Genomic DNA, 22,211 nt, shown 5'->3' with positions numbered 1-22,211 from the left:
CGTGTCGGAGGGGCACACAAAGTACTCTCCCATGTGCGGAACTTTGTATTCTGGATCTGAGTCTGGGACTAGCCTTGTCCTCAGTCTCATGATAGGTCACCTGATCTTCTCTAACTTGTGGACGGTTCTTGGCATCTATAGCTGGATTCTGTTGCAATCTTGTCCTTGGCTTTGATTATTATCTTGGCCTCAATAAATAGGACTTGGGGGATGTCCGTTATCGCTAACTGGCCGAGTGTGTCAAGGTTCTCTTACCCTAGTGTCCTAAATTTCTCCCTAGTCTTTGCCTTCTGGCTTAAGTCCCTTGAGGTTGACAGAAAGCTGACCTCCACCTTGAAGAACTCCGACCATGTGCTGCTAAGCCAGGTCTGCTATTTGACAAATACACAATCAACATCCTTCAACAAATCATCAGCTAGACAGTATAAACAGAAAGGAAGACTATTTCTCTCCTCCCCACCCATGACCTGTAACTAACTCGGGTGGAGAAGATAAGCTTTTTCTCTCATCCCCTTGCGAGTAAGTACCGCCGACCTCGGATGTTTTCTCTCTGTCCAACCGTCAGACCCAACTCTCCTGAGTCTGGACAAAGAGGCGACAATAGCCCCATCTTAGCCCCTTTCTTAGCCCTATCTTAGCCCTCTCTTAGTCCTCTCTGGTCGCCTCAGGTCGCCTGCTTTACAAACCAACCCTCTAAAAGTGTGTGAGCAAGGCGTTGTTTTATTTTCTTAAGGGTTCTCTGGCTGTGGACGCTTGGTCAATTGTAGTTTTTAATTGTGGAACATCTTTATGTCCCACCTAAAGCTACCACATGGCTTATCAATCGAGTGTGTGTATAAAAAACTTCTAATTTGTTACAAAATAAAACCTTTTTTTAAAGGGGTGGTGTCATGGTATTCGTGCTCTCTCTCTCTCTTTCACAAGTATTTCCAGCTTCGTCTTGCAGCTTGGACAATTCTATTCTTCAGCTTTTTCAATGAAGCCAGACATTTTCTGTTGAAAATGTGTTGATAAAAATTGATAAGAGAAATCTCGAGAAGCGTGCAGTTTTAAATGTTAGAGGAATTTCTTCCTAGTCGATACGATTTTAGTTCCTTGGCTGAATTTTCTCTCCTTCCTTAAGCAAAGATAAAAATAATAATTAAAAAAAACTGTAGTTTAAAAATATGACAATTGTGGTCACGTGAACTTGCCAATTGCCAAGGGAGGCTATCAAGAGCTCTTCTGGCGTTACTGTCGACACACCTGAGCGACATTGTCTGAAAGGACGACAGACGAGCAAAGGAAGAGAACACGATGACCTGCTGAGCCAGGTAAGAGGAAAACGAAAGTCATTTATTCTGCAGTATTATTAATGATCTTGACAGGAGGACTGTAAAGACTCACACCCTTAGCTCACTGCTCATAACCTTTAGCAAGCGACTTTCCTTCGAACACATTTTTACATTTTGTTGCGGCCAACGACTACTTGAAATTCCAGCACAGGTAAACAATCATCATCATTATTTTGAAATGTTTCATTTATTTTTTTTTTTCCAATCGTTCTTCCTTTGTTTCTTACTTTGTTCCTTTCTTTACTTCTTACTTCTTTTTTCTTTGCTTCCTTCCATCCTTATCTAACAATCTTGCTGTTTGAGTAAGGTTACCACGGTGATCACCTTTAGAACCTCGGCCTACCTAGGCGCCGGTGTAGTCTTGTTTACTCAGCTACAGGCCGTACTTCGCGCATTGATCTCACGGGAGGAGTTGGTGGATTGTGGGGGCACTATGTGCTTTGGCTGACACCAGGTGATGTGAATAAGACCAGGTGATCTTGTTTAATTTGGTGCCGCCAGGTGAGCGCAGGTGTGTGGTCGTTAATTCCTGACCTAAACTGTTTCAACCAAGTCAATGGCGGCTGCGCCTTTAGGGAGGGATTAACCTGCAGGATATTAATTTCGCTTTCCCAGCAGACATTATTTTAGGTTACCCCTCAACACCTACCCACCACCCCTTCCTGTGAACATGAAATATTTTCGATACATTAGTCAGATCTTTATTTTCTCGTTAGCCTGAATTTGGCTACTTGCCCCACAGATTGGTCGTTGAGGTTAGATTGATCATCGATGTTATTTGACCATTAAGGTAAGACTGATCATCGATATCAGATTGATCATTGAGATTAGCACTTGCTTATGACTCAAAAGGTGGTGAGAGGGAGCATGGGTCTGCCGGAGAGAACTTGTTCGCGAAGACCACCAGGACACCATCACACATTTTTAAGTACTTATATCATGCGATCACTATTTTAGCGAAAACATATTTTTCTATATATGTACATTAAAATTTGTCTTTTATTAAAGTGGTTCTATAGCTAAAAATGAAACATGCCTTGCTACTTTCAATGACCATGTAACCCTGCCCACCCCGATGCTAATGGTGTACTGCCAGGTAACAAAGAGTTGGCGAGAAACAAGTTGTGATGGGTTGTGGATCCAAAAGGTCTGTATTATTATTTTTGTTATTTTAGAAATTTAATCCACTGCCCAGGATGTGCTCCATAGCTCACCGTGAAGCCTGAGAATACAGTGTACCCGGCGATGAGCGGGATCAGGTCGATACCCTGTGACTGTACCCGACTGGCGGCTGAGAAAGGACGATAACTCGAGCACCCTCATCACCACCAAGCAGTGTGGAGAAACGCGAGAACGCACGTGCGCTAAGTAAACGGTTCTGGTGCTTGCTGGCCACACACACTAATGATGATGTGTGCGCGCGCGTGGGTGCGTGGAGACACACTCTAGCATTATTTCATTGTCTACCTGAGCGAAGTGAACTCTGACATTTCGGTTCAGGTATTTCTTGCCACCACCCGAATATTGTCAATTCAGCTGTTTTTACACGTGCACACCCATCACGTTTCTGCTAGTAACATTACAATATATTTATATATTGCTATATATATGTTGCATGTTTACGCATGTTTGCTCATCGACCTAAAGTCTGTTAGTCAGCCTTCCCTTAAGTGTCTTGCAGTGGCGGTGAAAACAAATACTTGTTTACAAGGTACAGAAATAAACAGTCAATAGGTGCTTAGAGTGCTGGCGTCCCAGGGGTGCGCCGGTTCGATACCCGTGTGGTGCATGACCTTTCCCCCCAGTCGATCCAGCTGTTGGAATTGAATACCTGAGTCCACAGACGGTTGGGGAAAGGGGGAACATAGTGAGAGGGAGTGGAGAAGAGAACAGTAGTGATACACGCGATGTCCACGCGAGGATTTCAGCAAGAGACAGTGACCTGTCAACAGGCTTCTACTTTGTTTTCTATTAGCGCCAACAATAAAATCATTTCCTGGAGAGTTTAGAAGGAAAGCCTGTTAATCCGTTTACCGTTAACTTGCAATGTTTAACATCGAATCAAATTCAACAAATATAAAAGTTTACCTTGTCGAGGCAAGGAACTAATTTTCTTCACATTTCTTCACATTCCTCTCGGGTGGTTCGGAAAATAAAACTAGTGTTTCATTGATTAGTGTCGTTTGCATCATCGTTGTCTTTGTCCTTTTCTGCTTTTTTTTCCCTCATTCATTTCATCCTTCTTTCCTTTCTTTTTTCTTCTTCCATACACACTATATCCCTTTTTTTTAATTTTTGTTAAATTATTCTCTTTCCTCATTTTTTTCATACAATCATTCATTCGTTTTATTCTTTTTTTTTCTATTTTCCTATTTTATTTTTCTTCGTCTTTTTAATCTCTCTGTCCAGTAATATTTGTAACGGTAAGAGTGCTCATTTCCTAGTAATTGTGACGATTTAGTGAACATGCGATATCGTGTGAACACGATGCACAAGCAGGGCGGCAGTGAGAATGTTTACCACGCGCTGTCTTCACGTTCTGAGTAGACTGGACACACGTGCACGCCGCAGGGCGTGTCCTCAGTTCCGCCTGTCAGAACCTGATGATCCACAGTTTATTTGATAACATCCGTTTTTCTTTACAATCCATGTCTTAATTTAGTCAACAAAGCTGAGTAAAACGAGCATCTAGGTCGCGGAGACTGAGTTCCAAGAGCTTATCTCACCGACTTCACTTATCCTTTTGCGAGGAATGAAAAGTTTGGATTTTTTTTTTTTTTTTTTATTCTCTTTGCTGTTGCACCACAGTGTGTGAGCACCGTCCATTGAGCAGCACCACGGTGTGTGAGCACCCTCCACCTTTGCTGGGTGGGGAGGAGGGGAGAACAATCTCTCTTCAGTTGCCCTTCATGGAGCAAGCCAATTAATTTCGTCTCATTCAAGTCTCGGCCACCTCTCTGCCACTGGAGGTCGATTGAGAAAGGTGCTGATGTGAGCGCAACAACAGCCACGACCACATCTCCATCGCCTGCCGCTGCAGTAACCGCCGCTGCGCCTGTATATGTGTACAGGACACGTCACCTCATCATCAAGGCTTGCATCCACAGTGGCAGTAAGAACAGCTTACAAGTTATTATAATTTTATGAAAATATCTATTCTTATGCCGTCGTTGCTAGTTTTTATGTAAAGTATAGAACCTAACTCTTTTTAAATTTATTTATTTATATTTATGTATAGTGCACTTTACAGGAGTACGGGGGATTGTGTTCTTGTTTGCTTTCCCTGAGACCTAAACACTTCATTATTTCCTCACTTGCCAAACAGTGAAGATCTTTGGATATTTCTCAGTTTAACCTTTTATTTCTGCTTACAACATTCTAATCCCAGAATTTAAATTATGCAGCTGAGCTTCTTCTGTTCAGTTTTTCCTTTCACTGAATCCTCCAGTGTCTAATAAGTTATTAATTAGTCAAGATTAAGTTGTGAAACATTCCACTTGCAGAAATGGACATAAAAAAGGGGCACAAAGAGTGTAAATATGTTTGTTATTTGTCAACAAAAGATGAACCTGCCGGTGTCTTCTTTATCAGCTCCTTTTAAAAAATTATGATTTTCCTTTCTTTTGCTTTTATTAATTTTAGCTTATTTGTTATCCTGCTGTGATTTTCCACTTCAGTCATATGTTGAAATATTTTTTTTATCCACCATAATAAAACTATTTCTATTTTTATGTCCACAAAGTAGACTTCCCAGAATGTGATTCATATTTTGTACAAAACATGGCAGACCGTGCATTCATTATATGAATGTAACATAAGCCAGCTAGCTGCGGCAACAGCAACAAAATAAAAAGCAAACATAAAACAGAAATCAGATCCACATTTTTCATAAAGCTTAAAGCTGCAAATGAATTGACAGGAGAGTGTGAGCTTGGAAGTAAAGGTTACCCAGGATGGATATCTCAAGTGCTTCCAAAGTGGAGTTCTTAAAATAAAGAGAGGTGGTGGTGGTGGTGGTGGTGGTGGTGGTGGTGGTGGTGGTGGTGGTGTGGTGGTGGTGGTGGTTGGTGGTGGTGGTGACGGGCTGATCCACGGTCAGTGCTGTGACAGTATTGATTCCATAATCTTTTTCAGAAAGTTCATTCTTGGCTTCAAAACTGCAGAACGCTGCAAGCTATTAGGTTGTTAGAGCGTGAAGATCTTTTTTCAATTTTCGTCTTTCTTTCAACCACTTCAACGATTTCATTGTAACTTCGTGTGTGTGTGTGTGTGAGAGAGAGAGAAAGCGCTGTGATCACCTACAGCCTTGCACTCTCTCTCTTGATAATGAATGGTGTGTAATAGTATTATACGTGCTTACCAATGTATATACGTTTGTGTATACCTCTCTGCAAAGATGCACATTACAATGTTACTGGCTAAAACTAAAACTCAAAAAGCAACACTGCAGTCATTTTCTTCCTAATTTTGAGGACCAGACTCAGCTAGTCACGTGATGTGGTTCTTTGCTATTCTTGAGGACCAGACAGTCACGTGGTTGTGAAATACGAGATCGGGAACAAACAGCACAGAACTGCAATAAAAAATGTTAGCCATTAAAAGTTTGGACAAATAATTCACCTTATAAAAATACAAAGTTAGCTCGATATCTAAAACTTAACATAACCATATTGTCATTTAAACACGCACAATTTGCAAACGAAGTTTTTCACAACAAACTACAGAAAAAGCAAAACGTCCAGATAATTATACATGGGAAACACAGCAACGAAATATCAATTAAAAATAAAAATCTGGTGAAAGACTTGCCTCCAAAAGTTACATCACTCTCTTTTCTGTGTCAAAAGTAATTAAAGCAACAACCTGTTAGTGAGTCCGTGCTAATGTCCTAGGACCCAGGTGATGAAAGCATGATGAGTGCCACACCAACTGCCCACCGGTTCAAATACAAAGGAAAACAATTTTACGCAGGTGACACACATAAAGTGGAGGGAGTGGCAGTCAAATCATCCAATAGTAGAGACTATTATTTCACTGTGCCTGGACACTCCGTGCAAAGCCAAACTTTGGATGGATTTTGAAAAATGTGGAAAAGTCTTGATGATGGTGTTTTGTAATTCCGCTGTTTTAAGGCAAAATGTATGTTTGAACTTAAATACACTAAATGGTGGAGTAAAGTATCTCACTTTCTATCACATCATCCTGAACCGATTGTTCACTTCCAGGGTCGGCTACAGAGACTGTACAGTGTACAACCTCATGTTGTCAGTTATAGAGAAATCAGTCATTCACAAAAAGGAAGTTCAACACAGTTTTGGTCTGATGAGCACTCTCTGCTGAGCTCACACATACAGTGTCGAACAGAGGATCTCAGGATGACATATTTAATATAATTATATATATGTATCGTAACTGTCATACGCCATCTGTGAATACTCCAACATACATGATGAGCATGCTATTTGACTGAGCTTTCAACTGTCTTTTTGTGTAGACAATTTTTACTTCCTAAAGTCATTGGAATTCAAGGTAATGCATATCATAGCAACGAATTTATAACAGAGCTATATGCTTAGCTCACCAACTGCCATACTGCCCTCTCATGTTGTCTCGGCTACAGCAGTACTCCTTACAGTCTCGGTAATCGCAAACTATACGATTTTAAAAGCGCCTTTATAGTCTGCTTCAGTCAATCGCGAGAAACAGTGCTAACGGTCGACTGGAGAGCATGGCAGCCAGGTCCCTAGACTTATTAATTACAAATTTGTCCTGACTCCCCACCAAAAATAAATAATTTCCTCAAGTGGTCGTACACTCTAACAGCCCGTCTCTTGTGTCCCAGCTGACTTTTCTCAAGTCTTGTGCTCTTTGGGAATTTCTTTCTTTAAAAAAAATGATCGTGCCATTGTGGTTACTTACTTTTTTTATTATTTTTGTATCTCTTTGTGCTAGAAACAGCGCATTCAGCCGTTATTGACGTTTTACCGATGCACACGATTAAACCGGAACGGGCTGAGGACTGTATCTCGTGATCCAACAGTCTTTGTTCCGCACAGAGAGGAAGTCCGTAGAGAATGAACTTTTTTTCTGTTGGATCCGCCTTTCTGATCATCTTCCTTCCTCCCATCCCGCCTCAGACAGTTTCTGAGTCACAGATAAAGTTTCAGTTTTTTTTATTATTATTATTTCTTTAAGTTTGTAGACTTCTTTCAGTTCCCAGAGATCATGCTCAAGATCATTTAATTTCAAGTTGGTTGGGCTCAGCACTAACACAATGTTGCACAGACACAGTTTTCTCTCTCCTGAGGCCCTGTCACAAAACCTTCAGATTTTCTGTAGGATAATCTTGGAGTGTTAGTACCTCAGTGAACAGACACGAGGGACCAAATTAGTGGGAAGGACATCTTGGCTAATCATCAGGAGACCACTTTGACAATCGTAATCGTGCAGGTTTGAATGAAGTTTGCCTACAGTTTTATCACATGAGACCTTCACCTGTCAGCATTCTCAAAAGACAGAAGATTGACAACTACTCACACAAACTGCGAAAAATGTGTGCGGATGGTGTTGTTACTGAGAAAGGGCAAAATGCTATTGAAAATAGAAATTAGTGGAAATGAGGAATCTTGGGTGGGAGCAGGTAGGTCTGGAGACCGAGTACTGTATCCTTCTCTCTCTCATCTTTCTCTCCTTCCCTCTCCGACTACTGTGATACTTTATACTTTAGGGGTACATAGGGGTAGGAACTGTCTGGGTTTCTAAAGGTCAGTATCAGTTTTGGGTTTGCATGGATGAATGAAGGTATTGTGAAGTGAATAAGACCGGCTGATTGATTACAGATGTCAGAGCTGGCGTGATCGTGTTGAGATTAGTTATATTTAACTGAGTATACAGAATACAAAAAGTAGGAATTGAAGCATCAAATACCTCAAAAATCATTCATTAGCTTGGTTTGAAACAAAACTGATTCTTCTCTTTTACTTACTGTACAGCAAAAGTCTTTATTAACCTTCAGTTTCTTGGGGAACTGCCCGCACATTAGAATTATCCGACATATTACATAATTGCATCAGATGCTTTACCCCAGTGAGAAAAATCGTTTATTACATACTGTTAAAATATTATTCCTGACTAAAAGATGTGGCCATGGCTACGAGCTAAATATTTGTGTATAATTCAGGCACAAGGCCGGAACCTCAGACACTTGAATGAATCGAATCGCATAATTTTCCTTCGGCTTTTCCTTCGCCTCGCTTTTGCCCGGAAGATGGAAAGATTCGCACATTGTAAAGATGAAAAAAGCTTTTGTGTATAGTTCCTGTCAGATCACGATTGTGACAGCAACCTCGCCATCTCTGGATGTAGATATGTATATGTGAGAGAGAGATAGACAGATGCACGAGCATGCCTCACTGTTGTAACTTGACCAACAAACAAACTTTCTTATGATTGTAAACTGTTTTAAAAAACGAATTTCCATTTGGAAAAAAGCGGTATACAAAAGATCTGAATAAAATTCTACATCATTAGCAAAGCGTAAAATTGTCTTATAACTGTCAGAGACTGTTAGATGCGATAAAATACTGAGGGACAAAGACAGATGGAAAGACAGACAAAGGAAAATGTCCGAAGTGAAGGCACTCGAGACAACAGTTGACAGACTAGACAAAGCCCTGTATCTCCTTCATCACTTGATGCTGAAAGCATCTGTCGATGAACAGAGAAATGCTCTTTGAAGTGAATGTTCACCAGACCAGTGGTCATTGTCATGGAAATAATGGCCAGAATTAATTAGAAGTCTCTTTGAATTTTGCTCTTTGTAATTAATGTTTTACAGTCGCCATGGGAAGAAAAACTCCAAACAGACAATCAAGTTGACAAGTTTAATAACATCATCAAGTTTTGCCCCTGGTGTTACTGCTTCATCAAAATGCTTGCAAAGTGACTGTCTTTAATTTATCTGTCATTAACATGCCTTAGATGTTTTTTCCTTTTGCTTTCAGTCAATCAGTTAGTTCTTTCACTTTCCTGTATGTCTCACTTGAAACTCTGTTATCGTTACAGTTGTTAATTATTCACGATGTGAAGTCAGCGACCCAGAGTGACCTTTGTAAATAGGTAAATAGTTTCAAGGGATTTTGTTGTTGTTTTTGTGAAACAGCCGTCTGTGAACATGATGTTGATGAGGAAGTAAAAACAGTTCTAACAGCTGAGAATGGGCGTGAAAATCTGACTAAGATTGAAACACTGAAAGGGAGCTCACTGTCAGTGATTAAAAAGATGAATTAACTTCAGTGTAAAATGAGAGACCCGGACCTTCCTGGTCTTTACATGAACTTTATATGGTCCTGAAAATTCCCAACAACTTTCGAATCAGAAAAAAATGTTGATACTTTCTTTGAAGAACTGACCATGATTCTTATGAACTCTAAAATTAGTGTTGATATTTCTATTTGTACACAAATAAGTAAACAATGTGCCAGGCGTGGGCCGAAACTGCAAACAGTTTGAATAAGAAAAGCTTCCTGCTCCAGTATCAGTTTAAGCCAGCTGACATGTCTGTCTGAGTTATTATACTTCTCGTCTTTCTTTTATGTTTCCTCATTCATCGGCGTCAGTTTTTGTTAGACGTCTGTCACAATATCTCAGTACTTTTCTGTCATCTCTAAGGTGAAGCTGTTGAGCCTGTAGCGCAGAAACAGAAGACAGCACACTCAGAGAGGAGGTCTGGACAGGTTGGCCGCACTGTGACATTATTCTCATTACCATCATTACTAATATATTTGGACATGTCAAGACAACGCAGAAGAATCTGTCGTCTTTACAGTGGAGGCGTCACCTTCTCTCTGCACTCGATCTGGAATTGCATTCTGTCCAGACAAGTGAAGACCACTTTACATCATCAGAAGAAGGGTCCCATCGAGAGGTGGACGACGAGGGATTCTCAGCTTCCAGAGAACGCTGTTGCCCTCGCGTTGATCGACCTCTCTGCCTTCTCCTCTTCCTCTTGTGGACATTGTCCTCTGTCGGGGTTGCTGATGGCGGAGGGATTAGGTCTGTGCCAGAGTTGCCCTGGGTCAACTTCACGCAGCCAGGTGACCTGACCCTCGGGGTCATCATGTCGCTGCACGCTTACAATGCCACCCAGCTCTGCTCCAACAAGATCCGCGAGCTGGGCGCCCTGCAGCGTCTGGAGGCCATCGTCTTTGCCGTCGAGGAGATCAACAGACGACAGGACATCTTGCCCAACATCACGCTAGGCTTCACCATCGTGGACGACTGCAACAATCAACTGACTGCTTTGGCCCGGTAGGCAATATTCATTCACTCAGTTTGAACTTGATTTTTTTCTTATATTTTTTTTAAAGCAAGTAAAGGTCAAACTACGATAGCCTAGAGACCATAGTGGGTCATAGTGCCTAGGGCATGATATATGTAAGGCAGCAGGGGAAGATTTTCTAGTCATGTGAATAGGTCTCCAACCCGCAACTTTCTCTTCCTCTTGAACGAAACAAATGATGAAAGTAAACCTTCATTCAAAAAAGTAAAAGGTCATTATATTCCACACCCACTAGACCATCATTGAAGGTTGCATGCGCCAAGGATAATAATCATCAAGAATTGTCTTGGCTGAACAAATAAATGGATTTTTCTTTACGACAATTGCATAAAAATGTAATTTCTTGAAATAGCAGGACTGAGATTGTTCCTTTTTAATAGACGAAGAGACAGAAAGACAGAGAGTGATAGAGTGAGTTGTTCACGGGTGTCATGATCACCGGGTTCCTAGGTCGCTACACTTCATCCAAGAGCCCAGTGCCACTGCAGCATCGGGTGAATTTCCGGGTATCGACTGCGTGGCGGTGATTGCGGCTGAGAGCAGCAGCAACACGATACAAGTGGCCGACACCCTGTCCGTCTTCCGGGTGCCGCAGCTCAGCTACGCCTCCTCCAGCCCCTTGCTGGACGACAAGAGCAAGTACGACTTCTTCTCCCGCACCGTGCCCTCCGACACCATGCAGGTGAGGCTGGCACAGCCGTTGGCACCATTCTGAGCATCCATTTATATTTATATTTTATATATATATTGTACAAGAGTGTATGATTGGGATTTTGGTGTATGTGACCTTTATTCAATGTCTCAGATACCTTTCAATGTTAATATCATACAATAGCCATCACCTTCTGAAACAAGCAGCAAGAACTCCTGCAAGTCTTAGGAAACGACGAAGACGGAATGTCAACAACAAACAACATGAGATTGGCCTGCTCATGACCCAATGGCCATTTACTTTTGTTATCTCTTTTCTGGCATTTCCTACAAGCAGAGTCCAGTTTGCTTTTTTAGCCACTCTAAGTCAACTGATTTGTCACAGAATACCAAGGTCCTTCTGTCAATAAATGTTGTCTGAAATATCACAGGGTTGATGCGAAGTGGTAGGAGACCTTGTGCATGTAGACTGACAAAGACAACGAATACGGGTGATTGCCTGTAGTTGTGTTTACTTAGTCATCCCTTCAGCCAATTCTTTCTCTCTTTTACACACATCGTGGTGTGTGTCCTTTGACATTTCCTTCTACAAATTTTAGAGAGAATCTTGGTGTCCTTTAGCTGATATAAGAAAACCCATGCATTAAAATTAGAGATTGTGTAATTATTCAACGAAGAAGCACAGAAGTAACTGTAGCTAAGACATGTACCAGATAAAATAATTACATATTTTGTACTGCACCTCATGTCTTGAATAAACATTTCTAACGACGGCTGCAACATTTTTTTTAAAGCATATGACATTTCATGTTAATAGATGATATTTTATCATAGTTTTACTATTACATTCTCTCTCTGTCTCTCTAACAGTCTATTGAATATCTGTCTCTTCCTTTTCTCTCTCTCTCTCTCTCTCACACACACTGCATAATACAAACAACACAGAGACAACACACAACACATTCACGTGCCTAAGCATAGCATTATCACCAGGCTTTAACAATGATCTTCCATTAAAACATCTGAAGATTCGAGCACAATTAGTAACTGATACTTGAACATTTTTACAACTGAGTCTCTTGTGTCTCTATCGACATCTTTTTTCCTGTCTCCAGTCTGACCATCTCACCCGCCTAGTCCCCTTCCTTCCCTGCAATGTTCTGCTCATCTCAATGTCTAATTTACTGGTTTGTCTTGTATCATAATTTTCTATTTCAAAATCACAGACCTAACTTCTCTTGCTGTTTATTTAGTGTAGTCCTTTTCAAAAAACAAAGAAAGTCTTTTTCCTGCGATAAGGAAAGCCTTTAATGGTTCAAAGGTTGCGCTTGTTTTATCGTAAACGTCTGGAAGGTTCATCTGAGTCCTTTGCCATCAGACTTGTTACGACTATTGAGACAGAGCAGTGACAGCGGATGGTGGCAAAGAAAAGATAAAACAAGGATGGAGAGAGATGTTATACTATTGGCCTTAAGTGTAGAAGAGGGTGGTGCAGCGGAAAGGAAAAAAGGTGGCAAAGAAAAGATAAAACAAGGATGTTAGAGGGATGTTGCAGTTATTCATTTTATGCGGGGCAAGTGAAGAAGAAAGAACAAAAGAAGGAAATGTTTTTAATTTCCTTCATGATGCTCGGACTGTTGTTAAGACCACTCTGCTCCTGCACGCTCACAGTTATGGCTTGAGATTGAACAATCACGAAAATATTGTGATCTTTGTGACGAAGGATTTTCCAGAAAGGTCAGAAGGAAAAAGGAGGAAACCCGAACACTCACAAGGTTAATTTACTTTGAAATTGTAGGTTGAGAGGCGGAAAACGACAAAATTTTAAACACTTTTCAACAGCTGGATGTTTTTAACTGTTCGAGGAAAGTTGTTCGTGGCCAGAAGTCATCTGACAAGAACCGTTTATCACGGATGTCTATAAAATAATACACGACTGTGCTCATGTATGGAGATTTCAGCCTCGTAACCGCTTCTATCGTGATGAGGGAGCCTGGGGCAGGGCACGCGCACAATGGAAGGCTGTTTGCACAACGCACGCGCTCTGACGTCAGCGTGCAGATGACTTGTCAATGAGGTTTTTGTTTATCGTCTTTTGCTGCTAGTTGACTAATAATACGAGTGGGAAACAGCAGATTTATTCATTTTTCCTCTGTTCGTCAGTTTGAGAACAGTGCTTCAGAGTTTCTGTCTGTGAGCTGAAAATGCATTGCAAAAATAGAAACCGTGGTTGTTGTTTTTTTGTTTTTTTGTTTGTTTGTTTTTTTATTTTACATCATGATGATGGTGATGAGGAAGTCCTTTGTTACTTTGGCCTTGCGACTTCTGAACGCTGCAGACTGTGAACGAATTATGGTGAAAGGAGGCTTTGGACTGTGATTGAATGAGGGTCTTTTGGTGTGGCGGGTATGAATCTATGATGGTGTGGCTGATTGGTGATGTTGTTCTAGTGTGTGGTTCTAACCATTGCTTACTAATTGCCCTCAGGGATAAATAAAGTCTTATCATATATTTTTTCCTCCCTTGTGCAGGCAAAGGCTATTGTCAACATACTGAAAGTCTTTGAATGGCGGTACGTGTCGGTGCTGTACGCTGGGGGCAGTTATGGATCCGAAGGGTACAAAGCCATCCAGAAGAACATGGATGACATCGGCTACTGCACGGCGACCACAGCCGAGATCAGAGACAACTTCAACGACACCGACTACGACGAGGTGATCAACAAGCTAATGGATAAGAAGCAGGCCGTGGTGGTGGTCCTGTTCACAACCCAAGCACAGGCCAAGCGTCTCTTCGAGGCCCTCAAGCGAAAGAATTTCAACGACAATTTCACCTGGGTGGGCGGCGATTCCATCGCTATGAACCCCTCCGACTTTGAGGCCGCAGGGACGGTGGCCTCTGGGCTGTTGTCCGTTAACTTTGTTTCCTCCCCCGTGGACCGCTTCGAGAAGGAGTTCCAACTCATGAACCTGTCCAGCGGCGCCCGGAACCCGTGGTTCAAGGAGTTCTTCGCCGACCTCTTCGACTGCGATTCTTCGTCATGCAACGACAGCTTGATGATCGTAAACTCAACGAAGTACAAGACCGAGGCCACAGCCTCGCTTTCGATGAACGCCGTGTACGCGTTGGCGCACGCGCTCCATCTGGTGACGAGGAACTGCTCCAACGCCACGTCATCACCCAGCACGTGCTTCACGTCTGAGCAGCTGCGAGATGCTCTCCGCACTGTTAAAGTTTCAAGGTGAATCGGTGAACATCAGCTTTGATAAGTATGGCAACCTGCAGGGCAACTACGAGATCCGCAACCTGTACTGGGAGACGAAGCGATGCATCAGCACGTGGTGGGCGTGTGGGACACCGTTAATCAGTCCTTTGGCTTCTTTGACAAGGTTGGTGCTCATTTCTAAAAATTTGTGTATTTTACACAATTGGTTGTTTATTCTGTCTTCCTTCCATTTCGTTTTGTTCTAACTGTTTATTATTATTTTTTTTCGTTCGTTTGTTTGTTCATTTGTTTCAATCTCATTGATTGGGTTCTTTATTTCCTTTTGATTTTTCTTTCATTTCATGATTTCATTTTCTGTTTTTCAAATAACATTTTCTTAGTCAACATAGAAGGTAGGAAATATGTTCAATATGAAAGTTTGTTATAATTATGCGGTTTTTGTTTCTTCTTTTTTTTTTTTCTCGAGCAATATGTTACTCGCTCTATGGTTCCCTAATCTGTCCGTTTTCTGGTGTTTGCCGCCTTTGATATATTTTTTTTCATGATTATTGTTTCTTTCCTTACTTTCCAAATGAATACTTTATACCTGTTGTTGAATATGTAATAGTTTAGAACGATTAATTTAAACGTAATGTGCATATGAAGTCTGAAGAAATAAAGGGGGACAAATGCATTAAATAGATGTAGCTAGAATCATAAAAATCTGAGATGACATTTCTTATGACAAATTAGTGTTTGAAGATTAAGGAAGGTGTAAACCATTTTGCGCTGATACCACCAGGAAAAGTGTCATGCGGAGGAAAAAGAATAAATCTTATTTTCTTCGAGTGGCATCGCTCGATAATCTGAGAGGAAGAGAAATATGAGGTTGTACAAATGGAACATTTTCCTGATACAGGGCGTGACGCAAGGAGACTTTGTATTTGCTTAGAACTGACTGATTCGTTTCCACGCTCCCTCCTTCACTCTTTGTGTTTGTTCCATCGGAAGACAAGATTCAGGATGGAAAGCTGTACAAGCCTGAACTTCTAGCTTAAAGTGTGTACATTCATCTGCATAAGAAAGCCTATTCACATTAACTATTCAGATTAATTTACTGGGCGGTTTGCCTCTTTCAAGGAAAATATTACAGTATTTTTCGGGTAAAGTCGGGTATTTGGGGTATTTTTACCAAAGGCCCTTCACACGTTTATTATTTAAGTGTTGTATGCTATTGGCAGGAAGTGGAAAGACTAGATCATCCCAGAGACCATATCTGACTTTCAATATTCGATGTGTTTGCCTCATTTGTGATGTGAAACATAGGATCACATGATGTAATGAAGTCGCACTTCCTCCACAAATATCTGACTTAGACACTGCACTTAAAATCCATCATTAACAGAATAAAGATCTCACAAGCGCTGTGGTAGATATACTATTCTGAGTAACAATAATATTCCTAGCATGTCTTTATTCGTGTGGACAAGATCGAGTATACCATTAGCATACAGGTGACGCTTCTAAGGGAGTTAAGAACGAACAAATTTCACTGTCGCTTGTCATTCCCTTTGCTTTCTGATTCCAGAACAAGGTTCGATGGAACTCTGCCCTCCTACACAAGTTTGGTTGGGCTGTTCCATCCTCTGTGTGCAGTCATCCATGTTCTGTGGGTTACCAGGCCGTCACGACCCAGCCCTCGTGCTGCTGGTACTGTGAGCCGTCGGGACAACGAGAGGACGATCCTCCTCAACCTTCCCAAGTGCGAGGTGGGCACGTGACCTGGGCTGTCAGCGTATTTGTATTGTGAACTGTACTCTGTGCTGTATTTTGTTATATTGTGTTAAGTTATGCCTGTGATTGTGTTCAGTTCTGTGTTGTGTTGTGTATTCTGTCATCAACAGCGCAGTCTCAGTGATACTCAGGCTGTATCTTGTGATTATGTTTTGAAATGTCAAAACGACTGCCTTGTCTTGCCTCCACAGGTATGTCCTACTGCTGAAAACTTCACCTGGCCAGATGCTGAGACACGGACCAGATGTCTGCCGATACCTGCCACCTTCGTCCACTTCTCGCGCCTGGAGGGGCAGCTACTACTGGCCTGCGATCTCATTGTCTTCCTCGTCACCTGCACCGTCTGCGCCGTGTACCTCAAGAACAGGCACTCGAGGCTGATTAAAGCCAGTAGTCGAGAGTTGTCGCTCATGATGCTGTGCGGTCACGTCATCACCTGCTTCCTAGTGGTGAACTTTGTCCTTGAACCCACTTCTGCGACCTGCGTCATGTCTACTGGGGATTCCACCTGTCCTTCACTTGGTCCTATGGTCCCCTCCTGGTGAAGACCAACAGAATTTACCGGATCTTCATGCCTGGCAAGGCGATCACTAAAAAACCTCTGTTCATTGGCTCCAGGGCTCAGGTAGTCATCGCTGCTGTCCTCGTCGCTTCACAGGTGGGAAAATCACAACTCATGTATTCACCCATCCCTGTGTCACATTAGTCATAAGGACGATCTCCTGACAATGTCCATCATGGACAGAAGTGAACAAACTTCAGTGAAGGACTTCGCCTTGCTGCTCACAGTTCTATAAATTATTTGCCTGGAAGCTTCAGCATTTCCCTTGATCGCGTTTCATAAAGGGCCTAATAATTATTGTGCGATGAGAAAAGATGACATTAATATTATTGTATTATTCCACCAGGGGAGAGAAAGGTTACGAAATGTATTTATCAAAGGGTGAAAGAGGACGACATTACCTCAGAAGTGATGAGAGAAGTCTAAGTAAGTAATGTTGAAGTTTTTTACTTGCACGCAGTCTGACAGATTTTTTTAATAAAATTTTGGGTGGACCACATCGACGTACTGCACCTACGGACAGTGTAAAATGCCAACAACCAGACAACCAAGATTATATTTTAAAATAAAAAGTAAATAATATCTCCACAAAGATTTCAGATTGTGTGAAATTGATCGTGAAAATTGCACACATGTGACAACTGATCTGTATCGGACAGCCAATTTGAGTTCAAGTCAGTACAAGCCAAATAAAAAATATTTTAGGTAAAGGCTGGAGCAAGGGGAGAAACTCTTGAAGAATTGTTACCAAGAAGAGCGTAGTAGTAGTTGCATCCCTTGGACCATACAAGAGGCAGGAAAATTACTAACGGGCCACAATTTCAGTAAATTAAAGCGAGGTGTCTTCCGAGTGGACAGCAAACACAATAATGACTCCGTTAATTAGAAATGAAAACACGAGAGGTGTAGACACAACATGGCTTTGTTTCTTGAATCAAGAAATTTCCTGATAGAAATTGGATCCTGGATACAAACGCACAAAAGAAAATAAATAATCCCATTCTTTCGTGTTATTAACTGTTTTATCTTGATATCTGTTTTACTTTAACCGTTTTCAAAAAATATGGCCTGACGGTTTGTCCGTTGGCTAATGTGCTTATTTTGTTTCTGTAGCTGCCTGGTCGCAAAATAACCGTTTGTCTGCTTGTCCGCAGTTCCTTGTGATGTGCGTGTGGATGGGGCTGAACCTCCCGACCGCCAGCACCACGATGCCGAGTCTGAGCGTGAGGTTTGTGGAGAGGAAGTGTTCCTCCCCACAGAGTGGCTTCCTCGTCTCCTTGGTCCTCAACCTCTCCATCATGGCGGCGTGCGGCGTGCACGCCATCAAAACGCGCCGCCTGCCGGCCAACTTCAACGAAGCCAAGTTCATCACCTTCTCCGTCTACACCACCGGGCTGCTGTGGCTGTCCTTCCTGCCCACCTACTTCATCTCCGACAGCAACGTCGTCAAGACGATGTCGCTTGGATTCGCCATGTTGCTCAACGTCATTTCCTGTCAGGTCTTCCTCTTCCTTCCCAAGCTGTACGCCGTGCACTTTGTTCCAGAGAAGGATATGCACCTGAAAGAAAACCGGACGACTAACCCTTCTGATAATCACGTGGGAGGCCAGCAAGCAGGTCAAGGGTGATCTTCGTGCACCTACAAAACTTTACACCTGAGAGTTGGAGCATGAGCAGTTCTTCTGTCTCTCCCGTGTTTGAAATCTCGTTCATCGAATTTGAACTGTTGCTTCTGTCTGTGTGGCCACGAGCACAGTAGGACACGAAGAGGGTTGTCTCCATCCCCGGTGCTGATTATCACTGGCACGTGACACCCGTTGTTTGATGTACGCCGCTCGTGTTCTTATCCCGCAAGACATTTTGTATCTGAAAATCGTTACAATGAAAAAGGTCGTAAATGTTCGTGTAGCAAAATAAACACTACCCTGACACCCCACATCCCCATCGTCCGGGTTTTGTTCTCGTTTGTCGAAGGATAATTACCTACTTGAAGACCACAGCGACGTTTCGTTTGTACTTAGGCATTTAAATTGGCAAGAACAATTGCAATTATTTCCCTTTTTTATCTCTATTTTTGTATATATGCAGTTCGATGGTGTTATGAATTTCTGATGAACTTGCAAGAAGAAAAGAAGCTATTGTATATATATATACACACGTGAAGGCGCGTGTGCGTGTGAGTGTATGTGCGCGTGCACGTATAAGAGATGGGGAGAAGGAGAAAGATACCCAAACACATTTTAAATTAAATAACAAGGCGTTATTATTTTTTAAAAATTTCTTCAACATGTATGTCGCCATTAATTATTACTTCCAGTCGCAAATTATCCATGTTTTAGAAGCTCATTTCCTAATCGAACACAATGAGAGTTATCTACCTTGCTGGTCCATTGAAATAATTAGGCTGTTTTAAAATTGTTACAAGCTGTAATCAAGTTATTTTTTATGTGTGTGTATGGCTAGTGAAGTGTCCAAGGCTATCATCATTCATGTGTTATATTATCTTAGATCTCTAATCTTTCTCTCAGTCTTTCTTTTTCTTTCTTTGTTTCTTTCTTCCTTCTCTCATCTCCACCTTCACTATTTACACTATCCTCTGTGTTCTTATTATATTTATTTATTATTCGCCTCGGCGCTCCCCTTAAAATGTCTTTACTATTTGCTGACAGCAGTAATCTTGGGTGCGTCAGCTAAATATCATTTTCATTGACAGGAATTAATTGCAGTTTCTAAGTGGTCTCAAAGGACAGATGTTGTCATTCTTTCCAACGCCCTTTTGGGTCACTGCTTTGCACCTAGAAATATGTACAATTGTACATCATTGGTCTGCCGATAGGACGTCCTCCCCTACACTTTGTGCCAGCAGCGCCCTCTACTGTCGTATTTACATAACACGTAACTAAGTCGTATTCAGTATTTTCTTTTTTATCTCCTTCCTCCTCACTATCCTTCTTCTTCTCCAACTTCTTGTTCTTCGGGAGGTTGTCGAGAAATAAATTTTAAAGAGTTGGGGATTGAAATCGTAGTGTTTACACACTTTTCTCTGTCCAGTCCTGATGAAAAACACCTGGGTGTCAAATTATGAAGCAAGAAAAGCCATGCAAAAATAATAATTTCAGTGGCTAAATTCTGTGAAGTTCTCCCTGTTTTTGGTGTCCGGGAATAGAAAAAAAAAATCGGCAAGTCGGCTTTACACCACACGGTTTCTCGTTAATAACATTACACTTGTTTGAAGAATAGTTATCTTGGCCATTATGTCCTTTCATACCTTTGACCTTTGTCCTCCGGGTAAAGAGTCAACATGGAGTCCTAGATTAAAGCCAATCGCTTGCTTTTTCACAGAAGTAATGAGGTCCTCTAGGGCTGTGAGGTCGAGTGGGTCAGGCTCACAGAAAGGTCCTGAATGAGTTAACTGTTGAGGCTTGTGTGTGGGTGTTCGCGAGATCTCAAGACGATTAACTGATGTTTAATGTTTTGCTGAATGAGTGCGCGTTGGGCGTCACTTTCAGTAACATTTCCAGTGATTCACGAACGTTTCTCTAAATCAAGAAAACATTTTGACATTATTTCACATTTTCTTCGTGCAATGTTATCATTTATATTACTAAAATATGTTTAGATACACAGACACATAAATGTGTTACTGAAAATGTGTTTGTCCTCGCCAAAAATGTCATACCAAGAATCCTTAACACTGTGTTGAAAATTGATGACTTGGGAGGGATAAAGGTTCCTTTTCATCCCCTGGACCCAAGCCAAGCGTTGCCTGGGATGATGCATCACGCGCTTTGCGGTCAGGGTGGTGGTCCGAGAGGTGGCGAGTGTCTGATGATGAAGAAGCTAGACTAACACTCATCATGTTTCTCCCCACAAGCTTTGTGTAGACCTGTGGGTTCTGTTTCCAGACAAACCTTCAAGCTGTTCTGTGCTTTCGTGTCAGCAGACTCCCCTGCACCTCGCCATTCTGTCTTTTGATAATTCACTCCATGGAACTGGCTGGCTGTGCTTCTGTTTCTTTTTGCAGAAGATGCATCGGAAAAAATTGCAACCTATTTAGAATCATTTTACCATGTTTCTATCAGGAATAAAACTTTTTTGCTCTTCTTTCTCTCTTACAACACACCTGAAAGCCCTCAAGGTGAATACATGACACACCCAGAGACGAGGTGCGTGTCCCGAGACGAAATTTAAAATAGAATCTGAAAATCCTCCCACACTGAGATGAGATGCAAGCTTTTTCTCCACAGTTTGAAAATAATATCTAGACCCTGGCTGGCTCTACTTGAAGGTCACTAGCTGCCATTTTGGTACTCATAAGGCGATACTCTCAGTATTTGAGTGATCTGCCGCGGTATCTTCGTAGTTTTTGTAAATTGTCGATGTTTGCGTGCTTTGTTTTCTCTAACTTCTTTAGTTTTTTTATTTCAACTCTAATGAGGTATTGTCAACCCTTTCGTGTTTCACGTTGGATTTATTTTATTGTTGGTTTTTGTTAATGAATATTACGAGTAGCAAGATTACTGCAGAATGGCACAACCGCGATTTGAAGACTTATAACCGACTCAACACGAAGACTGTACATCTGATCCTTCTCACCAGGGTCAGCAGGTAATAACACTTTACTTTTCTGAAGCTTTTCTGCAATTTATTAAATGTCTACAGTCATAAAATACTTACTTGAAATTCATCCTTCCATGCGCGTGAACAATTTATAATCAAAAGAAATACGACAACGATTACAAATGCAAAACGAAGGTGGACATATTTTTTGTGTCTTGAAAAGAAAAACTCGTTCAAATAGCAATTCTTGCAGCACATAGCCAGACACAAAAAAGGTCGACCAAAGACAACATGGCGTCGAAAATTAGAGATGAGAGAGAGAAAAGATAGTAATTTCCGTTTAACATGATGATAATGATGATCATGATTGTGATGAGTATGATAAAATAATGCCCGCTAATTATATAGGGATAGGCAGATGGCTTATCTCAGCTCTGTTCGACGACGACAAGAGCAAACTATTATGGCATTTACCTCCCCTGTCCAGAAGAACTCAGTGTGCGTTTCGCATACTAGACCCAGGCTGTCTACTGTATAATACTAGACACTATCAGGCATTCGTGCTGCTCTACCCTTTCGCAAGCGCCATCTGTAAAAAGTGTCGCTCTTTTCATCAGCACCAGTCAATGATTAGTATAGAACACCTCCTATTTCTTGTCACGTAGGAAATAATCTCCCTTTCCCAGTGTCAGAAGCATTAACTTCATTCAATGAATAAAACTGCCATAAAGACGGTAGTCGACGGCTTCAACCAGTGTGTTAACG

General features: G+C 41.6%; 1 protein-coding gene across 1 annotated transcript; it reads left to right on the top strand.

The window, feature by feature from the left end:
- Positions 1 to 3,742: 3,742 nt before the first annotated feature.
- On the top strand, positions 3,743 to 21,541 carry LOC112573340 (metabotropic glutamate receptor 3-like). The gene is given in 9 exon segments (XM_025253620.1): positions 3,743 to 4,446; positions 10,005 to 10,643; positions 11,125 to 11,356; positions 13,857 to 14,573; positions 14,575 to 14,714; positions 16,119 to 16,299; positions 16,516 to 16,827; positions 16,830 to 16,982; positions 18,041 to 21,541. Coding segments are annotated over 8 exon segments (2,400 nt in total). The 5' UTR covers positions 3,743 to 4,446; positions 10,005 to 10,452; the 3' UTR covers positions 18,515 to 21,541.
- Positions 21,542 to 22,211: the final 670 nt, after the last annotated feature.

The sequence above is a fragment of the Pomacea canaliculata genome, linkage group LG1, assembly GCF_003073045.1.
Source record: "Pomacea canaliculata isolate SZHN2017 linkage group LG1, ASM307304v1, whole genome shotgun sequence".
NCBI lineage: Eukaryota > Metazoa > Mollusca > Gastropoda > Architaenioglossa > Ampullariidae > Pomacea > Pomacea canaliculata.
This window is presented reverse-complemented; position numbering and strand designations above follow the sequence as displayed.